Source organism: Bipolaris maydis (genome assembly GCF_028858645.1).
Source record: "Bipolaris maydis strain C4 unplaced genomic scaffold PSV08scaffold_9, whole genome shotgun sequence".
Lineage (NCBI taxonomy): Eukaryota > Fungi > Ascomycota > Dothideomycetes > Pleosporales > Pleosporaceae > Bipolaris > Bipolaris maydis.
The window spans coordinates 825,960-843,274 of NW_027093865.1; the positions used below are offsets into that span (position 1 = coordinate 825,960).

The following is a 17,315-nucleotide window of genomic DNA, read 5'->3' on the forward strand; positions in this document are numbered from 1 at the left end:
TCTTAACCATGGGCCCGTCGGCTCAAAAAAATTCGTCAGCGTCGCAACTCAATACGCAACTTTGTTGTTGTTGTTGGTGCTGGCGCTGGTGCTGTTGCTGCTCCATGACAGGTACTCCAGGCGGCGTGCAAAGGGCACGCTTATCGCAACATTTGTGCCGCCATGATGAGCCCGACGATCGAATCGCACCACTTCCCTAATCCAGACTATTTTAGTCTACGAAATCACTGTCGCAGTCGATGCGGTAATGAGGCAGTGTACCAGGACAGTTTTGGGTTTGTGCATGCTGCCGGGTAGTTGGTCCAACTCCAATGCCATCGGTCTGTGACTGGTGATATGCAAGACAACGAACTATTTTGGTCCTGCGGCCCGCAGGATGCAATGTCCGTGGGGTCGTTTGATTTCCTGTACGCAATCGATACTGTAATCCGGCCACGCCAACGCCAGTATCGTGATCGTGCAGTCAGAGGCCAAGGGCGCAATGAAACTACTGCAGGAGAAAGACAGCTTGTCTCAGTGCTGTAATTGTGCACCGCCACAGGCACTCTTGTTGCCAGTCTTTTACTGCAGCACCCGGTGAGATGGGTGCATGCTCTAGGCCCCTCAGGGATCAAGGGTCGGTGCTCCCTGAGCATGTTTGTGTGTGTGTGTGTGTGAATGACCCAACAGGACATGGGACGCTCCGCCCCAGACTGTGGCAGTAGTCCAGATCGCTCCGTGACTGGCATTGGCCCTGCTTGCTGTGAAGCTGCACCTGCAGAGAAAAGGACCGACAGCAATGGCGCTACGTACCGCCAGGGTGCGTAAGTCAAGTCATTTGTGTCTGTGTTGAACATGGCATCTTGAAAATATAGATTGAGTGATGATAATCGCATGCGCCAGTGTGCAGGTAGCCGTGCGGCCCGTGACGTGTTGCAAGTTGACAGAGTTTGAACGTACTCTATACAAGTCCATACGAACGAAGATCAAGGGCGCAGGCGGTCATAGCGGCTGTGATGTGGGTGTGCACGTCTGTTGCGCATGTATTTAGGCGAAGCGGCTTTTGCCGCTGCCAGCAGTGTCGAGACAGGCGATCGTGGCAACAACCTTCATCTTGCCCTCCCTCCCCCCAAAAGGGGATTTAAGCTCCATCAAGTCATGCTTGCATGGGCCCCAAGATTCAGGACGCCCATAGAGGCTGGGCAGAGCAGTAGTAATAGCCGTACGTGTGTAATCGGCACTAAAATGGCTCCAATGGTCTGATTTCGTTCTCATTATCGTTCTCAAGGGCGGCCGGTGTTGGCTTCGCGCTGGTCAGCGATTGATTGGGTCGGATTTGGCAAGGGCGTCGCCTATAACGGGGAGGAGTGCTAAGATCACTCTGTGGCCGCCCGTTTCTGAACAGTTGATGGTGGTGGAGGTGGTTATGGTGGTGTGTACCTTTAGACACATGGGCCGTTCAAAGCCACCTGGACGGGTGATCAGCAAGTGATGCCTGCTAGGAGAATACCAGCAGTTTGGCACCGAGCGTCAAGCAGTAACCACCATCTGGGCTCATGCGACGCGAACGATCCGAGGGGGGGAACGACAGCCGGTCCATGACCTTGGGCTCGATTGCTGGCTGGCTCGATGGCGATGGCGCTGTACCCCCTCTTTCTCTCACGGCCTCGTGCATTTGTGCGAGCTTGGAGAGCCATTTTTGGCATGACTGCAGCGGTAACGAATGCGATGGAGCAGAGGGGCGATGAGACTCAGACTCAGGCTAGTGGCTAGCGAATGGCCGTTGCGGGCTTACAGAGACGCCAGATTAGTTATCGACGGCCGTTGCGTCGGCTCACCGTGAGTGTGGATGGGCCGATGGGCCAGAGTTTGGTGGTCGGTTTCGGGCTCGCCTAAAGCAAGTGACCCCGCAGCCAAGCCACCGACCCAGAAGAGGGAGAGCAAGACCCGGCCAAATGGGTCGCTGATCCTTCCCGCGCCCCATGAGCGGAGCGACACCATGGCTGCGAGACATATGAAGGGCTAAGCGTGGACAAGCACGCACGACAAACGTACGACTTTGGCTGCCCCCTCCCACGCCCATCTGCCTGCATCACTAACCACCCATCTCTCTAGCCATGTCTTCGACAGAGCCTCATCATGTGGCCAATCCCCCCTTTCGCCCCGCACGCGCACCAATGCCCAGGCGAGGCGAGAGCACACGCACACACTCACTGCTTGCACACTCTACTACACACACTGAGGTGGCCCGGGTCGACACATGGCAAGGAAGATGACGCACCCATGCACTTGCACTCACCTCTAGGAAGCATCCAACCGCGATCGACGCCGGCCTCGCAATCAGAGTTCGGATTCGCAAACATGCCTCTTCTGATGAAACTTCCCGGAGCAGTGCCCTAACGCTGGCAAGCCTAAGTATCCAAGCACCGCCCGTAGCTGCAAGGGCCGCCAAAGGCGCTGGTACATCTACACGTATGTGTATACGTATGTACATAGCTACTGTGCATGCAAACATACACACTTAGGCTCTGCCTCGACTGCGATCGCTAAAGCTTGCCCATTCTTGTGGTACCGAAACCATATCTGCTCGCTGGCGTGCGTTGCAAGGGAGCGCTGTCTCATCCCCAGAGGCTAGCCTACAAGGTACCGTCACCCATGGCCGCGGACTTGCGACACCATGGACGCGCCGGGTCCGGGCCCGGGGCCGACCAGACCCTGCCATGTCAGGACCAACTGGCAAGCGAGCACAAAGCAAACATGTCTTTGTCTGCACTTGGGCTCTCCATCGCCTCCGTGGCCTCCATCTGTGATATTGGCTTCAACTGACGGCTCTGCTTTTGCCCTTTCTAAAACACTCCTACGGGCTTGGACGACAGGGAGGCGTACAAGGGCTTGCGCCGAGCCCGGCACATGCCTTGCCCATATCGTGTCTTTTGGATTCTGGCCCCCAATCTTCGCTTACCCCAGTCTCTCCCCCATGTATCGGGCGGCAACTCGACATCCACTCCCGTCTGCACCATACCGGAAGCTGGTGATAAGAATTGCTTTTTCCTTCAGGGCCGGGGTGTTTAGGAGCATTCCCGCAATATCGCGATCCTTGGTTGGCGACCATGCAGCGTGGACGTGTTGATTTGGCGCCTATCCTGTAAGGTTTTGCCCAACATGGCACTATTTCAAGAGTGGCGCCGACGTGGTCCTCCGCGTCTGGCTTGGGGGCCAACTGCGTGGGTGAATCCGGTGGTCACGCACTGTGTCAGTCAGGCAGCCATGCCATGCTGTAATGTCGTGGGAATGCAATGAGGGGAAGTGGCCCGATGCGAAGGCGCCTCTCCCTTGCTCCTTGTTTTCTCGCGAAAACCCCCAATATTAGATGCAGAGTGAGACGGAAAATTTCAGAGTGCTGTGTAGTCGCAGATGAATTCAGACGTATCCATCTTGTCGGGTCCGAACTGTCCTCAGCTCATGCGGAGAAAGTACGGATGGGGCAGGTGGCCCTAGTACCCCAAAGCCATATCCTCTTAGACAGTACTCTATTTGGACGACATTACCCACCCTGTGGCCACTTGGAGGTGCTGCAGGAGATTTTAATATCTCCACATTCAAAGCGCATCCAAAGTGCATCCAGAGTGCATATTCACCAGTCCATCGACGCACTGCCTGCAATATGACCCAAATAACAAATTAGCGCGAACGCGAACACGAATGCGATACCTTGCGCACAGGGAACACACCACCCGCTGTAGGCTCAATCTACACCAATATCTTCAACCATGTACTGACCGCGGCCTTTTTATGGACTGTCTCGGAATGGATCAAAAGTCATCATGTCATTTCTGCAATTCATCGCCATTTCTCTCAAACGAGATGACGTTACTATTTACATCTCGATCGCTATGTACAACACTTGATTTCATGCTCATCATTGGTTACTTATCCCAAGAATCAACTATGCCAAATTATCACGCATCTAGACATAGCCACAGCATTAACACATCATGCAATGAACGGGGGTGGTGAGTGAAAAACCCTGTTTCGGCATTTGAAAAGAAACAAACACCATCTATGGAAATCTAGACCGACTGATCTACTCTAGCCAGGCCTTTCTCCAGATACTGCCCATGGGTATCGAAAATACAACCAACCAACGCCAAAGGAAATACCATGCAGTCCCCTTCCCACGCCCGGGAAAACAACATGTTCAATTCGAGGTTCTAGATGTTAGTCGCCCCGGTGGAATCAGTCGCTCATGACTCGGCCGTAATAAACGTCTCTAGTCACCTGCCACGAAAAATAGCAAAGGAGAAAGAGGTGGCTAGCCACTTGCAAGCCTGTTCTGGACCAATTCCTAAAGAGCGTAATCCAAGTCGAAAGATAAGACAGTCATCCTACCTTGGTCTAGCCCGATAACCCTACTTGGCCTTAATGCCATCCAACTCTGGCTGCTTCTCATCTTGAGTACGGCCAGCCCAGTCGTTGACCCAGAAGGTTGCGACAGTGTAGATCTTGATAATGGAGTGAGCATACGCAAACAGAGGGTAAGCCGGGATGGGGAAGAAGTACCAGAAGAAGTCTGAACGGTTCTGCCTATGCATGAACCACGGGATCGTCTTGGTTAGCTTTGACATCCAGATGAAAGAGATCAGAAGACCCAACCAGTAGTACTGGGCTGAAGAGTCATGAAAGAACGTGGTAGTGGTAAATGTCCAGACTGCCAGTGCATCCCAGAAAAGAGCGACATTGTACATCCACGGAAAGTACACCATCCAGACAGAGATGGGCCACTTCCACCACACAGTCAGGTCGACGAACAAGGCGATAGGGTTCTGTCGGATAGTCGTACGGCTCCAGCGCATGCACTGGTCCACAAACTTGAAGTTGTCCATACGTCCCAGCTGAGTGGTCATGGTCGCATCTTCGGTATATTGAATCTTGACGTCCATGCCATGCTTGATGACCCAGCGCGTGATAAAGTTGTCGTCATCAGCCTTGAGCGGGCCAACGCCCTCAACACCAAGGCTAGGAAACGACCAAATGTACTCATTGAGGAACTTTTCCACAAACTCTTCGTCCTTGACTATCCTAGACAAGATCAAGCTGGTACGACCAGAGACGCAAAAGACGCCTCCATCCGCAGTGTTCGAAGCGCGAATCTCGAAGTTGTGACGCACGAGATACAATGCCCCAATGGTATTCCAGAAACCAGCACGATATCGCGCAGCCATATTCTGATACCAGTTGAGCTCGGAATCATACTCAGGCAGTGACAACCGCTCAACCCACTTGCGCGTACCCACAAACCCTACCTTGTCATCCTGAAAAGCCGGAAGCGTAGCCTCAAGGAACTTTGGGGTCCACACTGCACTGTCATCAACCATGACCATAATCTTCGTCTCAACCAACTTGATCCCCTCGGCCGTCTGCGTCCGCTTATCCTTCTTGTTAGCTCCACCAGTCACAACAATCTCAGTGGTGCCGTAGTGCCCATCCATCTCTTTCTTCCCACCAACCACCCTACGCTCCTCGAACACCTTCTGGATCTCCAGCACAATCGGCCGCACAATATCCGCAATACCCGCCTCGGGTGTAGAAAACACGACGCGTTTTGGCTTGTTGGCCAGAATGCCTTCAACCATGCGTGTAAACAGCTCAAGGTTCTGGCCCGGACCAACCGTAGCGACGACAATCGTACAGTCCTCAGCTGTGTGTTTTGCTTTGCCGTAACGAGCGCGGTGCATCGAAGGCTTGTACTGCATCCAGAAGAAAACAGCAACAAGCGTACGCCAGTAGCGCAGCGCCATCAGCGCGCTGAACCATACCATCTGCCTATCCTGTGCGATCTTCGACTTCAGAATGGCGGCGAGGAGGCAGAGAGCGGGGACCATGTGGAATAAGAGGCCGAAAACGATGGAGGCCGAGACGGGCTCCAGTCGAGCTTTCATCGTCAGAACGAGGTGCAAGATCCAGAGTGCCATGGTGAGGACAAGGCAGGTTGCAAGAAACGTGCCGGGGTCCGAGGGGTTGTAGTTCCAGACTGCGTTCACGGCGAGGGAGGGTGCGTTGGGCAAGGTGGAGAGCCACCAGAGCCAGAGGACGGGGATGGTGGTGAAGGTTACGATGAAGTGCTTCATACCTGGTTGAAGAGACATTTTTTTTTCTCTGGCTTCTTTTCGAAGGAAGAAAGTTTTGTTGGAGATTTCTCTTGCGACTTTGTGTCTTGATTTTGTTGATTGAAGTAACCACTTTCTTTGGTTAGCTTGGGTTGTTGTGATAGAGAGAGAGAGATTCTTTCGTTATTCTAGGAACCTTTGATATACCTTCTTGAAAAAGGCATTGTGCAAACGGCAGGGACGGTGTGAGTCGAGTGAGCGTTTGTGACTATGCGGGTTGTACGAGCATAATGTGGGACGTTGTGAAGATTTGGGGGGACGTTGTGGTGGTACAGGTGTTGGGGTGGACAGAAAATTCCGGTGGTGTTGTGAAGAAGTGAGAGGTGGGCGCAGTGGATTGGTGAGAGTGGACATTGTGTTGTGTTGACAGCGCAGAAGGGAATTGAAAGGGCGGGGGACTGGTTGAGAAGAGAGACATGGCTATGTTGATAGGGATTTTTGGATTGGATCGATGTGTAGCTAATCTTGAGTACATTTTCTAACTGATTTAGGGATGTACGATTTTTCATTTTGTGACGACCATTTTGTCGTATGGTGAACTTAGATTCATGCATCTACCGCCTTTTGTAAGGAAATGGTATTTTGATTGCTAGGTGTCGATCAAGAATTATGAAGAAAATCCCCGGGAACCTTGAGAGTTGGTAGCACGTTGCTGATGAATGTACTCGACAACGAACTCGAGAAAAACGTTTGCATATTGGTGGTACAAAAAGGTCCGAGTACAAAATATAACTTTGAATGTTTGATAGATCACTATGCGATGGCAAATCCAGTCATGTCGCTTCCTAGTACCCATGATTAATATGCACGGAATTCTGATTGATAAAGTTTCTTTGGCATTGCAGTCTCGCCATTGAGGTGCGATGTCTGTTGGTTGAAGAACTTGTGGTCACTACATAGACATAGTGTCTCATGTGCAGTTTCTATTGACAAGGATATCCTTGGAAGTGACGTGAAAAAGGTTTTAGCATCGTTGTCTTTGCTTCAAGTAGACTAGTAAGTACGCGGAACAAAAGTACATTTTGAATGACTGACTGAAAACCACCGACATCAGGTCATTTGTAGGCTCACAGCGTTTGGAGAAGTTACAGAGAGGATAGTGTATTACATCCAATATTTCTCGTCGTAGAATGTCGACTTTCTCTGTCCTATTGAGACATACTATCTCAAACTAGACACCTTAGGTTGTACAATATATCAGGAGGTGAAACCCTGAATCAAGGTGTCCTTACCAGCACCTACAATTAAACAAACCAACATGGGCTATCCACGCACTTTATACCCAGGGAAGACGACAAGATATCGGTATAGTTGCCCCGCTTAGCGCTTTAGTACGACGCCGCCGTTGGCGCGCGATGAATTCCACTATCTTCCTCCTCCCTCTTCTTTAAAACTAGTATCACTGGCTTACTCACTAGCCTCCGCTTGACTAACAACATTATACCGATAATGCCACATTCCAAGCTCTTCTGTAGCGGTGGGCGTTGTGTGACAGGAGTCTAAGTCGTCCAGGCGCCCTTGGTCGCATTCTCATCAGCCCGAGCAATGCAACTCCGAACCACGCGAGAGCTGCGCATGCAGCGAGAATCCGGGGTTATGACGCTTTCACTGCAGTAATTCTGTGGGGCGTCGAGAGACCAGTGGTAGTGTGACCAGCGAGCATCAGATGCGCGGACCATGGGGGTAGAAAAATTGCGGGGTTAGCGCAATACAACGAGCGTGAACAGTCGGCTGCTGTCTTCCCTTGACTTGCGACTCTTGCATAGCGAAAAAATACCCAGTTAGTTCCTTGGGCATAAAAAGGTCCCAAGGAACAAGCCCTTTATACAAGGAAGGTGCAAACACATAGACAGTCACAAGTCAACATGATAACACGGAGATGAATACCAAACCGACCAAAACCATCAGTCCCAAAACGGAAGGCCGCCCTTCAACCTTCCCCCTCCATTAACCAGTCTGCCCTACACATGACTCAAGCGCACTCCCCCCCATGTTCTTAGTAGACTACATACGCTGTTTCATTTCCCCTAGCCCACAGTTCGCCGCATCACGCCACGATCCGCGGAGCCCAAGACTCGGCTTTTTAGATGAACAAGGCGACATGCCTCCACCACTCACAAGTGCAAGAAGACCAAAATGCCCTTTTCTTTCACCCTGCACTTAACTAAAATCATCAAAACACACATGCTAACGTCACCCCTAACTCACTGACTGGCCAACCAACCAACCAACTAACCGCCCCAGCTACTACTTTTCTTACTTACTACTAACATCAACCACGAGGGCTCTCACGCCCTCCCCCCTTGGTCCATTGCTCATTTCTCATCATGCGGCATGCCCACGTTGAAGGGGGCAGCGACCCTGCGTGCCCTTTGAATCCGCGAGACTTGCTCCAACTAGGACTTATTTCCGCGCGACCGATTACAGACCCTGTGCCTTCTCTCACTCTCTGTCTCTTTGACCCATTAGCCCCATTTTTTTTTTTACGTAGATGGACGTTGTAACGGTGCAAGGCTTTGATTTCCTAATTTGAGGTCCTCAGGCCAATCGGCGCGTGGAGATGGTGAAGGAGTGCTGGTCACGCTGGTCACGCTATGGGCTTTGTCTTTTCTGCTTCCAACGTACATGGCCGTTAGCGATGGGCGGGTGGAGCAGCCCAGCAGACCTGGATGGGTCTGAGATGAGGTCGTGGTGGGAGTGGGGCGCGCATAGGGAGGCTTTGGGTGTGTGATGAGGAGGGTTGTGAAATGTATAAGTTGGATAGATGGGACCGGTTTTTTCAGGATTGAGGTTTTTTTTGCTACCATCTGTTTGATTGCATTTTCTAGGATTTTTGTTCTTGCTACTTGGATACGAATAACTGCCACTCATGTCTCTGAAGTCTCTCTTCGTTTCGGCACCGTTGCTTTGGCGCGGTGTTACCGCACTCCCTGCTGGACCTGGTTCCTGGACACATGGAAACTCGACGATTGTGTCTTCTTCAGACTTCAGTGCTGCGGCGTCATACAGCCTGATCGATACGTATGACGCTAGTAACTGGGCGAGCAAGTTCAACTTTGAAGATATCGCTGATCCCACGCGTATGTATCACTTCACTCCAGTGTCTATGAGTTTTAATTTCTAACCTGAGGATGCAGATGGCTTCGTCGACTATGTCACTTTACAACAAGCACAACAATATGGACTATTCAAGACGCAGAATAATCAGGTATACATGGGCGTAGACTCCACATCTACCCTCGACCCCAACGGTCCGGGAAGAAGGAGTGTCAGAATACAAAGCAAGACAGCGTACAACCACGCTCTCGTCATTGCAGATTTTGCCCATGTTCCCGGTAGTGCATGTGGCTCTTGGCCCGCCTTGTACGTCCCCTTTCCACACCCCCCCTCCCCATCTCACACCTTACTAACACTCAATCCCCCACAGTTGGATGGTCGGTCCCAACTGGCCCAACCAAGGCGAAATCGACATCTACGAAGGCGTCCACCTCTCAAGCTCTAACCAAGTAACCCTGCATACATCCCCTGGTTGCAATCCCTCCATCGGTCCCGGCGGCGAAACAGGTCGTCGTCTCGCAGGCGACTGCGGCGCCGACGGCGGCTTCAACGGCTGCGGCATCCAAGCCGACAACCCCGTCTCCTTCGGCACGCCCTTCAACGCCAATGGCGGCGGCGTCTACGCCACCCTCTGGACCAGCTCCGGCGTCAAAGTCTGGTATTTTGCTACTCGCAACGTCCCCGCCAACATCAGGAGCGGGAGTCCTGACCCCTCGACTTGGGGCACCCCAATTGCCAATTTCGGAAACAATGGATGCGATTTCGATGCCAAGTTTCGAGATTTGAATATCGTCTTTGATGTTACGTTTTGTGGGGATTGGGCAGGCGGTGTTTGGGGGTCGACGACTTGTGCGCAGGTTAATCCGAGTTGTGTGGCGTATGTTGCGGGCCAGCCGCAGAACTTTTCGGAGGTGAGTTGCATTGTGAAGTGTTTGAAAGGGGAATCGTTATGCTGACTTTGGATAGTCGTACTGGCTCATCAACTCGGTCAAGGTCTACAGTGTTTAGACTTGAGAGTTGTCGTCTTGTGCATCCGGTTATGCATGCATCATATCTTGCACGCGTCAACCTTCCTTTTTTCGTTCTCTGACTATATTCTTCTTCCCTTTCTTCTATGTATTTACTTCTTCGACGTAGGGTGTGATGCGCTAGAGGAGAGACACATCACAGATGTTGCCCGATATCTACCTTGTATTTCCTATCTATGCTCTATTCCCTTGGATCAATCGCTTCATATACCCTCTATTCTCCTTTCTATAGAATCTATCGCTCATTCAGCATCTTTTCAAGCGCCTCAATCTCACCCTTTTGCCACTCTGTGACCTTGCCTTGCCACTTTTCGCCTTTGCCTCCGCCCTTGACTGTGCTCACAACCTCCTTGACCTTTGCCGCCATCTTCTCCACCAACTCCGGCTTGCCGAAAATGACGAGCGATCCTGAGCTCCTGACTTCACCTGTAGATAAAACTACGACGGCATCTCGATCCTTGACTGAATCTTTGATCTCGGAAAGGACGAGATTGATGAAATCCAGTCCCTCACTTGCGCGGTGCAGGAATGCGGCTTCATGGTCCTGAAGACGATTCTTGATGCGTTCGCCTTGAAATGAAGCGATCTCAGCGAGTAGCTTCTTCTCCTTTTTTCTTCCTTCAGAGACCTGATCGGCGATTCTTTGCACACCGGCTGCCACATCGGCTGGTGCCGAGCCTGAAGATAGCGAGACGGCAATGGAGCGAAGGCCTGCAATGGATTCTGTGGCCAGTTTGATCGCGCGATCGCCTGCTGTGAAGAACAACCGACAATTTGTACCTCGCACTGATTGCGTGTGATGCAGAAGTATTAGATTGATGTGCGAAGAGTTTTGAAGATGGGTTCCACAGCAGGCGTTGTAGTCCATGTCTCCAATCTTAATGAACCGCACCACGCCCTTTTCTCGATCGTAATCTTCAGGAAGACTGTCACTTCCTTTTCCCTCAGGCGTCTCTACTGTAATCGGCATACTTTCCCTAATCCTTGCATTGCAGTCCTTTTGTATCGTCTGCATTTCTTCATCGGTTGGTTTGCGTGGTAACTCGACATAGTTCATCTCCCCGGGCTGACCCATGCTCCATCCTAGGGTAGGCAAATCCATGCCATCCATGACAGCGGAGAGGAGGTGCTGGCCAGTGTGCTGTTGCATGAGATCCCAACGTCGGTCAAAGTCGACGGTCTGGCGTACAGATGTACCAGGTGTGAGGGGAGTAGGGGAAAAGTGTATACAGCGGAGACCATGGCGCTGAATACTTCGTATTGGTATTTCCGCTTTGCTTTCACCTTCCAAAGGCACAAGAACGCCATGATCAGTGTGCTGACCACCGCCTTCAGGGAAAAGGACCGAGTCCGCGAGCTCAATCAACCAGGTCTTGCTTGTTGTCGCATCTCCATTCTCGAGGGCTTTGGTTGGATCCGTCGACTTCTTGGTTTTGGACTTGCCGTTTTGCTGCGATGTTTTTGGGGGCACGAACTCTTCACACGACACCACTTGTGTCTCGAGTGTTTGAAGATAAGAATTTTTCTGGCATTGGAGCGCACCAACAATGGCCGGAGCAGAAGCAGTTGTGGCGCCCATCTTTGGTATTCTGTGCGAATCGAGATACAAAGAGCGACGAGGCAGTATCAATGAGGTAGTATGACTGGATGATGGCCGGAGTTTAGATCGAAAGATGGAGAAGCCGCGGGAAGCAATGCAAGTGCACTTAGTCAAAGTGATGACTACATTCATGGATGATCGAATTGCCTAGGCTTACAGCGCAGGGAAGTCTATTTCAAAACGTAGTTTTTTCAAGAGCACCATACTCTCAAGACTGCATGCACTACGAAGCGACGATGATTTGGGAGAGAAAGCAACCCTCACACTAGGCCCGTGCTGTCCGGGCACGGCACGATGCCGGGAGTGGCGATGCCAATCAGTCCTCTCGACAGACACAGAACCTTTTGGACTTCTTCTCAAACCCACACACAACTCACCATGTAATAAAAGCATGCGCGCTTGACGTTCCGGCGCATATCTAGTGGTTTGTAAAGCGACGGATGAATTGTAGGCCTAGATTTTCAATGCTTCACGGTTGAGATGCGATCATGACGTACTTGAAGCCAAAAGTCACAAAGATGGCGAAAGAACATCTTTGATCCCCACTAACGAACAGACTGAATTCCCACTCTTCAATGTCAAGACCGAAGAAGATCACGCATGCGGCTGTAACGCGCTTCGTCGAAACGATTCTACCGCTCAAGGAAAACGACGTCCAGCGACTGTACCACGTCCCTCGAAACCCTCGCTACGATGCAGAGACTGCGATAGTTGAGCAGATTGTATTGAGCGTAACGCCAACTCCACGAGTTTACTCTTTGATTGGCTACCCATCCGACGACAACAATGCGGGCTTTGCGGCGCAGATCTATCCACGACCACTGCGCACCCTCTGCTTTCTACACCGGCCCTTCAATCTCGATCGACGCAGCGTGCGCAAAGGTACTCTTGTTCTCTCAAGTCATACTTCCTTCGATGAAGTAATGACGGTAGGATGGAATACAGCGCTGGCACAAAGGTTGGGCATAGACACAGGGGATTGCCTCTGTGTCCAAGGCTATAAAGGAGATCCAGAGAGAAGGATTGGAGTCATTGGTCAAATCACTGTGCCTCTGCAGGAGCTCCTGATTCAGATCCGAGAACAATTTGGCATTTCCGAACTGGCGCATGCAGGTTTATCGGACGAAATACGCTTCGTCGCCATCATGAATGCCTTTAACGAGGGCGAAGTGCATCGTGTGTTTCAGATGGCACAAGAGCGTGGATGGATAGCACGGGATGAAGACGCCAGGCATCTGCTGTATCTGACTGGGCAACCCCGGGCTAGTGGGTTGGAAGCTGCGAAAGTACTGGGCATGTCGGTAGTTTGTGTTGGGCACAGGCAAGCGGAAGACTGGGGCGTTCGCTACATGGGCGAAACGCTGCGTAAGGCATTTCCAAGTGCACGCGTAAGGGAGATATATGAAGAGGAGATACCAGTTGTAAAAGAAAAGGAGCCAGCAGTACAAAATCTCGTGAATCAATAATGACGCCTTGAACCGTTGCTCCTCTGTTCTCTGACGACCAAAACGCTCACAACTTGAAACTGCTCCCACTCGATTCCCTAGTTATGTTTCTCTCAATATCTCTGCTGTTGATTGGAAATTTCCCAATACTAAGGTTTTTTTCAGCAATGTATCAGAAAACACGACTCAAGCGGATTTCTCGTATAGCCCTTGTGACCGGTGACAGCTCTCAGCCGTACCGTTGGTGACCGACTCTCCACGTCCGCAAGGCCCTAAGGCGCCACTTTCTTGGGCGCCTCGCGACGCGCTGGCAACCGCAACTTTTGTACTCGCTCTCTTCCACCATTTCCAGTATTGCACACAGCCTGAAAAATATGTCAAACATTTCCTTCGTCTTCGGTCCGCGAAATAGCATCTTTTTCGACTGTCCTCAAACATGGAAATTGTGAGCTTCTTGCAGTGCAAACTGGACGAGGCTAGATGATTGACAGCGCACAGTCATGAAATACCGCCCACACTTCGTCAGTTATTCAACAGCTCCATGAGCCCTGCTTGGAGGATTGCTAGCCCTTATTGCCTTGCTCTCGCACCTCATGTAAACACTCAAGAGCCAGTGTGGTACGTAGGGTGCAAGACATTGGACGGAGAGGACAAGCAATGTGAGTGATTAGGCCCCAGCCCCGCAGTAGTCGGATGCATGAGAACAGCGGCCTGTGTTACTTTAGACATTATACACCTCTTTGATATTGCGCTAATCAAACATAGTTTTTTCTCAAACCTACTTTGACGTCAACTATCCTGACCTTGCGCGATGGTCGAAATCGTTCCCGAATGCCGCCCGCTCGTGCTTCATCACCTTTGGCCAGAACTTCAGCTACTTTGCTTGCGCCCAAGGAAGAGGGTCAATATGGGCTGGCATACCTTCAGATCTCGAGGATAAACTCCGAAAATCACATGATACGCCCACCTGTGTCAGTCTCGGAGTGAAGAATGCATGGTTCGTCATGTATCCTGATCGGCGTATAGCATGGGATTTCCATGGCCATTACAACACACTGAATAAGATCATAATAGATGCTGCACCAGGAGCTATCATCGTAAGTATTTGGTCATGCTCTCCCGATTGTATGGAGGCAACCCTAACATAAACTAGTATGTCGCCATCTCGCCGTATCACCAAGACCACTATTTCATCGCATTCCAGGACGGATCTGTCAAGTACAACTTCCTGGGAGGACCTCCAGAATGGTCGATTCTCATGAACGAGGTTTTCAGCCTCTGGAATTCTCAGCGCGTGCACCAGCACCACACCAGCACGGCACCTTCACCTCAACCACAGATACCACAATATGCATATGGACATATGCAAAGACCTCAGCTGCAGCCTCATCTTCAACCACAGTTGAATGGTGCCTTTAGCACCCCTCAATCGCCGATGACTATTCACGAATCCCCTTCAATCCACAATGCTTCGTTATACCAGCACAATCAACATATCCAGCAAAGCACAGTTCAGAATATCTCACTCCCAAGCAAGGAACCGCATTATGGTGTGTCGGCAGTGCCGGTTGAGTTACCAGGAGATATGCTGCATCCTCTACCACAGCTCGCGACAGCACAAATTGTAGATCAACCAGCAAAGAAAAGGCATAGCTTTCTATCTAAGATTTTCTGAGGCAAGACTGAAGAAGTTTTCAGGTTGACATGCATGTCTCTTTCAGGCGTCCCATGATAGGGCCGTGTAATGGCCGGAGTACTTATGTAGGAAGCATCACAATATTGTGTGGGGTCTGTCGGTTGGGATGCTGGCACCAATCAAGTCACTGTCGCACGTACCCGACACCGTCGAGCGGACTTTTGGATGGAGTGCCGTCATGCAAGGTTAAGGTCTACCTTCCGTATCATCCCTGACTACCGAGGTACACCTCCGCTTATCGCTCTCGAAGTGGACTTTTATCACAAAAGGGGACGAACGTCATACCACAATACAAGGGTCCTTACTCAGGGCTTAGGGCGCCTTATTCCCACTAGCGTTCGGCTCGCTGCTATGGAGAAGCTGGAGAACGGTTCCTCTTTGCACCCACCTCGCGCCGTACTGTTTCCAACAAACATCACTGGTGTTTGTGAGTCAACGTCGTGGTTTTCATTCCAAGAGCTGGGACAATGCGGACACTTGCAACTTTTCTTTTGGCAACGACAGCATGGGCTATTGGTCCTACTGTCACAGTGCTAAACGGTACATACGAAGGCTTGCACCTTCCATCCTTCAACCAGGATGTCTTTCTAGGTGTTCCGTACGCACAGGATACTGGAGGTCAGAATCGTTTCCGAGTGCCACAGTCTCTGAACGCTACATGGAACGGCACACACCCCGCTACGGCCTATGGCGATACATGTCCGGATTCAATGAACAGCAGCCTCATCATGAGCGAGAACTGCCTAAGCATCAACATTGTGCGCCCAGCAGGTCTCTCCCTACAGGAGCAGTCTAAGCTGCCAATTGCGGTATGGATTCACGGTGGAAGTTACCAAATCGGCTCTACGGATTTGCCAAACTACAATCTGTCGTACATTGTTCAAAGGAGTGTAGAGATCGGCCAGCCCATTATTGGAGCTAGCATCAACTACCGCAAGGGTGCCTGGGGCCTGCTTTACTCACAAGAGATTCAAGGTGCTGGTCAAACCAACCTTGCGTTGCGAGACATGCGAAAGGCTCTTGCATGGATCTCGGAGAACATTGAGGCTTTTGGAGGTGACAAAAATGCCGTCACCATCTGGGGCGAGTCAGCTGGAAGTTTTGCAGTTGGACAGTTGGTTATGTCATATGGTGGTCAAACAGATGGTCTCTTCCACCGCAGTATCCAGGAATCCGGCTCTGCAGCAACAGCCTGGTATAACGGCACGGACTGGTACCAGCCCATTTACAATGACATTGTCAACAAGGCAAACTGCTCGGAAGAAGCTGACACACTGGCTTGTCTGCGTACACTGTCATACGATGAAATATTTCCTGTGCTTGCAGCTCCCAATTACAGCCCAAGCTGGTACCCAGTCGTAGATGGCGACGTCATGCCCGCCTACCCTACCGAGCTACTCGCCTCCGGTCGCTTCGCCCATATCCCTCATTTGTACGGTACCAACTCGGACGAGGGAACCGACAACGCGCCCTCCGATGGTGTTATCAACACCGACGAGGATATCTACGCCTATCTCCTCAACAGCACCGGCTTCGATTTCCCGGACAAAGTCGTCAAGCGCATCCTGGAACTCTATCCCAACGACCCAACAAAAGGCATACCCCTCAACACAGGCGTCGAGACCTTCGCAGAGAAAGGCCTCCAGTACAAGCGCATAGCCGCGATACTAGGCGATGTCTTTTATCATGCGCCTCGCCTAGCAGACGCCCGTGAATACGCCAAGTACGCTCCAACATACATTTATCGCTTCAACACTCTCCCGTGGCTGAACGACCCCACCTCTGACGAGGGTGGCAACGCAGAAGCATTCATGGGTGTTGCGCACTTTACCGAAGTTGCGTTCGTTTTTAACAACCCGCGCTTCTATGGTCCGTGGCCAGAGTACAAGGCGCTTAGCGACGAGGTGAGCGCGCAGTGGATCAGGTTTGTTGCGAATGGCGATCCGAATGGCGAGGGATTGCCGAATTGGCCGCACTATGGTGACAGCGAGGATGGGCTTGATTTGGTGATACAAGCGAAGGGCAGGGGACAGAATGGGAGTTATGTGGAGAGTGATACGTGGAGGTTGGAGGGGAGGGAGTATTTGAGTGAGTGGGCGAGGAGGAGGCATGTCTAGAGTGATTGGATGGGATGAGAGAGGGTGCTGGGTAATGGTAATAATGGGGGTTTAGAGAAAAAAGAGGGTAATATTGCTTGAGATGAATGTATCTATTGAAATCTCGATATCTGGATCTTTCTCTATATTGACGATGTCTTTTTCACTTCTTCACTTTTCTTGCTATCCTGCTCAGATGTGCCACGTCAGTTACTAGTCATCACTACTATCCAAACTCCTAGTCCAA

The 17,315-nt window shown here is 51.2% G+C and overlaps 5 protein-coding genes across 5 annotated transcripts; 3 read left to right on the plus strand and 2 right to left on the minus strand.

Moving 5' to 3' along the window:
* Nucleotides 1–4,310: 4,310 nt before the first annotated feature.
* PSV08DRAFT_392440 (glycosyltransferase family 2 protein) lies at nt 4,311–6,125 on the minus strand (the record flags this gene model as incomplete). Its single annotated transcript, XM_014228344.2, has 1 exon — nt 4,311–6,125. The coding sequence occupies one exon, from the start codon at nt 6,123–6,125 to the stop codon at nt 4,389–4,391; it is 1,737 nt and encodes a 578-aa protein (XP_014083819.2). The 3' UTR covers nt 4,311–4,388.
* A 2,890-nt stretch (nt 6,126–9,015) lies between these two features.
* On the plus strand, nt 9,016–10,211 carry PSV08DRAFT_248551 (glycoside hydrolase; the record flags this gene model as incomplete). Its single annotated transcript, XM_014228345.1, has 4 exons — nt 9,016–9,226; nt 9,284–9,509; nt 9,574–10,114; nt 10,170–10,211. 4 exons carry the CDS (start codon nt 9,016–9,018, stop codon nt 10,209–10,211), a joined length of 1,020 nt encoding a protein of 339 aa, XP_014083820.1.
* A 69-nt stretch (nt 10,212–10,280) lies between these two features.
* Nucleotides 10,281–11,831, minus strand: PSV08DRAFT_363275 (Threonyl/alanyl tRNA synthetase). Its single transcript, XM_014228346.1, has one exon. It carries the CDS (start codon nt 11,808–11,810, stop codon nt 10,467–10,469), a length of 1,344 nt encoding a protein of 447 aa, XP_014083821.1. The 5' UTR covers nt 11,811–11,831; the 3' UTR covers nt 10,281–10,466.
* A 352-nt stretch (nt 11,832–12,183) lies between these two features.
* PSV08DRAFT_308584 (uncharacterized protein) lies at nt 12,184–13,309 on the plus strand. Its single transcript, XM_014228347.2, has one exon. It carries the CDS (start codon nt 12,407–12,409, stop codon nt 13,295–13,297), a length of 891 nt encoding a protein of 296 aa, XP_014083822.1. The 5' UTR covers nt 12,184–12,406; the 3' UTR covers nt 13,298–13,309.
* Nucleotides 13,310–13,588: 279 nt separating this feature from the next.
* Nucleotides 13,589–17,230, plus strand: PSV08DRAFT_204763 (Alpha/Beta hydrolase protein). Its single transcript, XM_014228348.2, has 5 exons — nt 13,589–13,721; nt 13,775–13,935; nt 14,042–14,373; nt 14,430–14,826; nt 15,432–17,230. Exons 1-5 carry the CDS (start codon nt 13,651–13,653, stop codon nt 17,087–17,089), a joined length of 2,619 nt encoding a protein of 872 aa, XP_014083823.2. The 5' UTR covers nt 13,589–13,650; the 3' UTR covers nt 17,090–17,230.
* Nucleotides 17,231–17,315: the final 85 nt, after the last annotated feature.

Excerpts from the sequence above, each read along its gene's own strand:
- PSV08DRAFT_363275 (XM_014228346.1), bottom strand. The coding sequence starts at position 11,810 with ATGGGCGCCACAACTGCTTCTGCTCCGGCCATTGTTGGTGCGCTCCAA.
- PSV08DRAFT_308584 (XM_014228347.2), top strand. The coding sequence starts at position 12,407 with ATGTCAAGACCGAAGAAGATCACGCATGCGGCTGTAACGCGCTTCGTC.
- PSV08DRAFT_204763 (XM_014228348.2), top strand. The coding sequence starts at position 13,651 with ATGTCAAACATTTCCTTCGTCTTCGGTCCGCGAAATAGCATCTTTTTC. Across the intron at positions 14,374-14,429 it reads CTGCACCAGGAGCTATCATC|TATGTCGCCATCTCGCCGTA; the intron begins GTAAGTATTTGG and ends AACATAAACTAG. Across the intron at positions 14,827-15,431 it reads AAGCAAGGAACCGCATTATG|CTGGGACAATGCGGACACTT; the intron begins GTGTGTCGGCAG and ends TCATTCCAAGAG.